Source organism: Pangasianodon hypophthalmus, chromosome 6, assembly GCF_027358585.1.
Source record: "Pangasianodon hypophthalmus isolate fPanHyp1 chromosome 6, fPanHyp1.pri, whole genome shotgun sequence".
NCBI classification, from domain to species: domain Eukaryota; kingdom Metazoa; phylum Chordata; class Actinopteri; order Siluriformes; family Pangasiidae; genus Pangasianodon; species Pangasianodon hypophthalmus.
In genome coordinates, this window is record NC_069715.1 from 7,502,433 (window position 1) to 7,510,568 (window position 8,136).

The 8,136-nt window shown below is 36.5% G+C and overlaps 1 protein-coding gene across 1 annotated transcript; it reads right to left on the reverse strand.

The window, feature by feature from the left end:
* Positions 1-335: 335 nt before the first annotated feature.
* LOC113534276 (E3 ubiquitin-protein ligase TRIM39-like) lies at positions 336-5,367 on the reverse strand. The gene is made up of 6 exons (XM_026926949.3): positions 4,894-5,367; positions 3,255-3,350; positions 2,840-3,070; positions 2,716-2,738; positions 2,503-2,621; positions 336-2,350 (listed from the first exon to the last, which is right to left on the reverse strand). Exons 1-6 carry the CDS (start codon positions 5,296-5,298, stop codon positions 1,806-1,808), a joined length of 1,419 nt encoding a protein of 472 aa, XP_026782750.2. The 5' UTR covers positions 5,299-5,367; the 3' UTR covers positions 336-1,805.
* Between the last annotated feature and the right edge of the window lie 2,769 nt (positions 5,368-8,136).

Genomic DNA, 8,136 nt, shown 5'->3' on the forward strand with positions numbered 1-8,136 from the left:
GAGTTTCCTCCCTTGAGATGCTTTGCCAGGCCTTTACTGCAGCCACCTTTAGTTACTGCTTGTTTGTGGGACTTTCTGCCTTCAGTCTTGTCTTCAGTAAGTGAAAGACATGCTCAACTGGGTTGAGATCAGGTGACTGACTCTGCCATTTAAGAACATTTAATTTATTTGCCTTAAGAAGCTATTGGGTTGCTTTGGTGGTATGTTTTGGGTCATTATTCATTTGTACTTTGAAGTGCTGTCCTACCAGTTTTGCAGCATTTGACTGAATCTGAGCAGAAAGTATAGCTCTATACAGTTCAGAATTCATCCTGCTACTTCTAGTCACATCGTCAGTAAACATCAGTCAGTACATGCCCATCAGTACATGCGCATGCCATAACACAGCCTCTACGTCTGTTTGACAGATGATGTATCAACTACAAAACACAGGGACAATGACCAGATATTGGATTTAGCACTTTATTCAAGAATAAATAGCCAAGAAAAGTAAGCAATTTACAAGTCATGTCACAATCAATGACTGCTCCACACAAGGCAAAATAATGTAAAGATTACAGTAATAAGACAATTAACTGAAACGTAATTGAATGATTTGTCTTCAGCTTGAAAATTTTTTGTCTGATTAAATTACTGAATGGATTGCTCATCAAACTGAAAGCAGCAGAGTAGCTTTCTGGCTTAGACATAGTTCCCACACCACAGTAATGGTCTTTATTTTTACTTGCAATTAATTCAGAGCAACAAGAATATCCCAACCTCTGGAAACACTCAATACTCTCCTGCTTGGTCACTTTAAATCAGGGGTGTGAATCATGGATCAATGGACCTTGGACTGGGACTGGCCCAATAAAGGTTATAATCTGGCCCACCAAATGAATTTAGAATCCAAATTAATTTTATCCATTTTAAATTAATCCATTTTAAATGAATCCATTTTAATCCAAGTTAAAATGGTTTTGTGGACTGTAATTAAATTGAACATTTTACAAAAAGAACTAGGGCCATAAGCTCAGGTACAGACAAAAGGTGCTAATGATATGTAATTCTTTATTAGCAAACTAAAAATTTGATGGTGTAATTATGTCACTTTACAAAAGAACTAATTTAGGAGTTTCACAGGAATGGGGGTGAATACTTATGCAAGGCATCTATATATTTCCTTCACTCTGTGCAAGGCAGGAGAGTTTACCCTGAGGGAGCTGCCAGTCCATCACAGGGCACCACCAACACACTCATACACACCTAGGGGCAATTTAGTATAGCCAAAACACCTAGCTGCATGTTTATGATGAACAGTGGAAGGAAACAGAAGAACTGATGCAAACATGGAGAGACCATACTAAACTCCATCCAGGTAATAACCTGAGCTCAGTCTCAAACCCATGACAGCGGAGCTGTGAGGCAACAATACTACCCACTATGCTAACGGGTAGCATTGTCTTCTCATAATAAATTGCCCCTAGGTGTGAATGAGTATATGAGTGTGTGTGTGTGTGTGTGTGTGTGTGTGTGTGTGTGTGGTGCTGTTTTACATGAAAGGTACATGATTCACTGCATGATTCACTGCCACATCATTTGCTAGTTGGATAATCACATGAATGATATATATGTGTATATAGATATATATGTATATATATGTATATATATATATATATATATATATATATATATATATATATATATATATATATATATATATGTGTGTGTGTGTGTGTGTGTGTGTGTGTATGTATGTTAAAATAGCATTTAAATTAAGACAGCTTTAGTAAATTCTGCCTGAGTTTAGTGCTGTCTGTTATTATCTAACTCTGTATCTGAATGGGCATTGAAGATTTTGCTGGTAATATTCTCAGAGGATGGAGTTTGCAGTGGCTGTAAAAGTAAGGGAAAACTCTCTCCTTAAAAGATTGTTTGAAGATGTGCAGACAGGTGTTACGGGCTGAGTCAGTGAAGATCACCTTGCCCTTGTTAAAGTCCACCTGCACCCTGATCCTCTTGATTGCCTTGTTAACCTGCAGTGGGGTCAGGACCTCTGGTGCATATCCTTTACCATATTTGCCATTAGAGAAACCTATATACCATATACCAAACCGTGAGAGGTTCTCTCTTTGCTTACACACAGACTCTGAGATGACTCCCACAGCCCAGGCTGTGTTGTCTCCAACCTCGACATCCCACCAGTGTGTGCCTGAATTAAAGCCCTCAGAGCCTATGACACTCACATAACCCTCAAACCTCTCTGAGTTATCAGGAAGCTGCTGAAGCTCGCCTTTATAAGCCACCGTGATCAGATCATCAGACACTATGAGGCCAGCGTGGGCAGTGTTGGGGTCTAGTGCAACAGGGGCTAAAGTGAAAAAGAAGACAGAGATGGTGAGATTGGTCTATGATCTTTTTTTTTTAACTTGCAATAATGGTAACACATTTTTAAAAAGTGAAAACTGAATTACAAAATCAGTAATAGTTTCATATTTTTAGTGCATCATGCTTAGTACTCACTGTATTGTACAAAGCTGTGCATCTTCTCCGACACTTGGAAGCTCAGGTTGCTCAGATGCTTTGCCACATTGATCAGAACTCCAGATAATTTCTCTGGATTTTCTAGTTTAGCTTGAGTTCTAGAAGAAAATTCAGAAATTTAGAAAGGCATGGAGTGTAGTTAGTTTGTGTGAGAATAAAGGAGGAGACAAAAAAACAGTCTGGTTTACTCACCTTTCAAGTGAAGTGTTGTAGTTCTACAAATCAAGAAATATAAATTGAATGTTAATTGTGCCAAAAGAACAAATGAACTAAACAATAATTTCACAAGTGGTAGCTGAAACAAATGCTGTTTTACCAAAAGAAATAGCAAATCTTCTCCTTGCATCTGTTTCTCAGTGGCTTTGATGGTGTCCAAGACGCTGGCTATTTGAATTGTGATCTTGTCAATCTTTTTCTTCACTGTTTGACTTCTCTGCTCCTCTTCCTCTTTCAGTGCTGTTATTCTAGCCTCCTCTTCATCCCAGAGAAACTGGTGAAGCTTTTCAAATTCCCTCCTGATGACTGCCTCTGTGTTTTGACTCTGCTTCTAGAGAGATATACAGCATATATACTGAGTTGTCAGTTATCATGTACAGCTATCATGTAGGGGCACATTGTGACCAACTGTGTAACCATCCTAATTTGTCAGCCACTCTTCATGCTGTCCTAGTGGGTGTAGTTGTCTTTGATTGAAATTAGTAACATACGCTTGAAGTCATTTTAGTCCTCACCTTAATGTGTGCTCCAGTATTAACACAGGATTGTTTGAAGTCCTCATAGATTCTAATCTTCTCATGTAAGGGCTTCAGTTTCATCTGGAGTACCTGCTGCATGGGGGAAGCAAGGAAATATTACACTGTGCATAAGGTGTCTTGTGATGACCAACCCGATACTACAACTGTGTGACTGAAATTTGTATCTGTATGTCAGTAGCATGCTGCATGTGTATGTAGGAAGTGCATGTATATATGAGCTTGGCACCTTCTGGGGCTCTCAGACCTAACCATCTATTGGTGCACATTTTGACATTTGACATATTAAGTAATAATAACGGCATACTATCTGCATACTATCACATGTGTGTTTTTACAAGTGTTAATTCACATTTGTCATTTATTTCACATAGGTCAATACTGAAATTTATATAATAATTATACACTTAACTAATTGTTTTTATGTGATTAAATAAAGGAATTATGGAATACACAGGCCAGTGTGAACCAGGCATACTGAGAAATTATACTTTGAAGTGTTTTAGAAATCTACTTTGTAAAAGTGGAAGCATCCAGCCAAAATGTACTCAAGTGAAAGTCAAAAATTTGCTACTTTTAAATGTACTTGGGTATTAAAAAGCAATAAGTACATGTTTTTAACTGATGAAATGAAGTTGGACACAGCAGATGATGAATTGGCAAGTGTCTTGATAGTTTTTTTTTATATTGATGAATTTGCTTGAATGCTTTAAACTGAAATGATAATAAAATGTGTGGTTATTAGATTAGAGGAGACAAGACCTTTGAGATTTGTATGTACTTTGAAGGTCTAAATAAACATGTAAGGAGTAAAAAGTATGTTTTTGTTGCTGTTTTTTGGGGGGAAATTTAATTAAGTAACAGTACAATTATTCAATTTCAGTAAAACACAAGTAAAGTATAAATAACCCCAAATAAAAGTTAAATATGGTAACAAACTATAATTACTCCCATTTTCCGCTCCTAGTGTGAACATACCTATATATTAATAATTGCAGAATGCCATGGAACATATGATACAAGTACAAAATTGGAGTAACCTTTTTCTGTACAGCTGAAATGAATGAGTATGAAGTTTAGATTTGAATTTATATGTATGTTTCAGTTTCACTTTATCAAGCTTGTGGCTGTTTCATGGGTTGCTGGTTGTTAATACACTGGTCACTCGTTGCTTCTGGTTACATTACACCAGTGTCAATTGTTTTGGTCATTGTATTAACTATAGGATATAAGTGTATTTGCCTGATATATGGTGAAGTGGTTTGCAAACCATGCAGCATGTGGGACTGAAAAAATACTCAAGGTAACTAAACACTTTATATGAGTGAATCTGCCACTGTGTATTGTGTAAGCTTCTTAATAATATTTTACTGTCAAATACTGCTTTCTGTGAGAGAAGCTATTAATCTGGGAGGACCTGTTTAACAGAACATTTGACCTGTCAACTACAGATTATGTGTTTCCTTTAAAGAATGACTTAAGTACACATTCCTTCTGTGAAACAGACTACTACTAAGAAATAGTAAACCATCTATTAAACTATTAAACCGGCAACATAAATATATATTGGAATGTGTATTGTATTTACCATGTTAATCTTGAGAAACTACCTCCATACCTTGAGGTTTTGTGATGCTTCGTGTATGGAGCAGACAGTGTGCCTTCTGTGTAATCTGGAGTTCTTGCACTTGGTGCAGAGAGGCCTCTGATCCTTTACGCAGAACAGAGTAAGAGCTTCACGGTGTATACTGCAGAGCCCCTCCATTTCCACTGACATCCGCCGGTTCCGCTCCTTCAGTACCGCCTGACACATGTTGTGCAGCACGACGTTCACCGGAGGCTCAGGAGTGGAGGACACGGTCCTGCAGATAGGACACTCTAGAGCTCCTCGCTGCTGCCAGAAGGTGTGCAGGCAGCTCTTACAGATGCTGTGGGAGCAGGCCAGGAGTAAAGGCTCCCTGAAGATGTCACAGCACACAGGACAGGAGAAATCATCTTCAGTCAGAGAGGGTCTGGAATCCATGTTGTCACACGTAGAGACAGTCGAGCATCTATCTCTTCTTCTTAGTTTTTTCCTAAATACAGAGCTGTGGGGCGGAGCCAGTGTGAACAGATCGGAGCCAGTGTGAGCAGATCTCAGACGTATGCAAAAATGCAAAGCTTTTTGGCTAGTTGCTTTCTGGAAGACTAACATTCTTGTTTTCCCCATTATATTCATAATACATGATAATTAGTTTTTTAACTGAGTGGGAACTCAAATTAAGTATCAAATTATATAAGTTGACAATAAATTTAAATTCTATTTCTAAATTGAATTTATATTATTTATTCATATATTTTTAGTCCATATTTTTGAATACCAGTTTCGATGTTTTTACATACAGCCCAATCTGCTGCTAAGTCAGAAAAAAATACACAAGATCAACACTGGAAAAGTGTATTTACATTGTGAACATGAACTTTATTTGTGTAAACTGGCTTAAATACTTCACATTCCTTGCTATTTTTTACAACTTGAGTGTTGACTGACTTTTTCCTGTCATTGAGTACAATTAATCACATACATATACATGTATAAGCTGATCTGGACGCCTACGTGCAAATGACAAGGCATGTTTAAAATGCTGACAGGGGACATATTTTGAGAACAGAACAGATTAATTGTCAAGATAACTTGATAAATGTGCATTGCAACTTATCATTTGTACTCACTGAACTTTTTCTCAGGAGTTGTCTGAACTTTGGCCAAGATATTAAATTAAGTATTTAAATCTGTACTAATTTAAGAGTACATCAACTTATAGATGTGGCAATCAAAAATATTGAGTTTATGAACAGAACACCAACATCTCTAGAAATGCAAAGCAGCAAAAAAGCATGTGATAAATGTGTCAAAGGTCACAGTGTCTCAGGCACATATTCATATAAGATGAATTCATACATTCTAACTCTTAACAGTTTTTAGATCATCTCAGTTGTAAAGTTCTTTGAGTAGGTTGTTTTGTTTCTAAGCAGATTTTTTTCCAGCTCATTAAATATTCCAGACTTGAAATGCTGATATTTTCCCTTGATTTCCCTGACTGCTCACTTGTACGACCTCACACAGGTTCCTTAAAACGATTAGAGAGACTTAGGTTTTGAGAATATTATTCTCCAAACTTTACTCTTTATGTATAGTGGGGCCCAAAAGTCTGAGACCACACTTGAAAATATGGGATTTTTTTAAAATAAAAAATAAAACTGGAAATAAACAGAAAATTTTAGACTTTTGAAAGTTCTAAAATAAAAAAAGGAAGTGTGCAATATTGTGACTATTCAATATTCAAGATGTTTGGCCAATTTCTAGATCACTATTTAAGTGTAAGCAAATTTGTGATATGACCATGTTAACTCCTTTGTACAAAAGGTCAGATTTTTCGTGAGTCTTATGCCTTCCACTGAAGCATGTGTTCAGACAACACTCTGGTGGATTTGGTCTAAAATGGATCATCAGGTTTTACAAAAACTTGTGGAGTCCATATCAGCTCGAGTGCACACTTACATTAAGGCAAAAAAGGGAACATATCAAATACTAAGAAACTCTGAAATTCATGTACATATTTCTAAGATTCTACTTTTCACTCAAGTTATTGCTGATTATATCATTTGTAATGAAAACCTTTGTGTTAAATTGAAAAGGAATGCCAAACAGAAGCGGTCTCAGATGTTTGGATCCCACTGTATATAGACAGAAATATTGGATTTTCAAAGACATGCCAGATAAAAAATCTAGTAATCCTTATGAATGGGTTTGAATGCTAAACACACTACTAGTAGTGATGTTTGTGTGAGGACAGGTCAGGCTACACAAGCCACTCATGAAGAAGGTAGTCAATGAAGACCTGATAGCAATGCGATTTTAGGTTTGTCACCTTATTTTCTGCTGTAGACTGCTGACTCAGGGATCATTCATTCATTCATTCATTCGTTTGTTCATTCGTTCAGCTTCAGTTTATCCTGGTCAGGGTGGAGGTGGATATGGAGCCTATCGTGGGAACACTCTTCTTTCACACATTCATTCACACCCAGAGGCATTTTACAGTAGCCACTCCCTGAAGCTACCTGCTGCACCACCATGACAGCCTCAGAGATGATATTTAAACTATTTTGTTGTGACTTCTCTCATCGCCGGTACATGAGTGTATAAACATAGCACTGGTGAGAACCAGTTAGAAACAGATGGCAATATTGATCATGGTTTGTGGTCAGGGTAGAACTGTAGAAACCTAGGAAATAAACAGGAAACAAACATGAAAGTTTGCTGAGAATCTCTTGAGATCTAAATTATTATATTAAATTGAATAATTTAATGTAATAAATTAGATTAACTTATCTTTTAAAATAATGGTTTTATAAGTAAACAGAAAATGGTTATATTGTACTACTTTTACTACATCTGTACTTTGTACTACGTTAGTATACAGCTGAGTTCAAATGTTTGCACACCCTTAGGATTAAATGAAGACAAAGAATCACAAATAACAAAAATGAACCAATAAATGGATCACCAAAGGAAAAAAAGGGTGTGAAAACTCTGTCACCGTGTGTCACAACAGCTCAAGCACATAATCTTATAAGATGAATTCATACATTTTAACTCTGAACAGTGTTTGGATCATCTCACTTGTGAAGCTGTTAATATGCCTCTTTGAGTTGGTTGTTTTTTTCTATGTATTTTGTATGTATTCATTATGCAGGATACTCAATATTCCATACTATACTGTATATAATATACCATTAGTGTACAGTTCAAATAGAGTTCAAATGTTTGCACACCCTTAGGATAAAATAAAGTCAAAGAAATTAAAGTATTACCAATAAG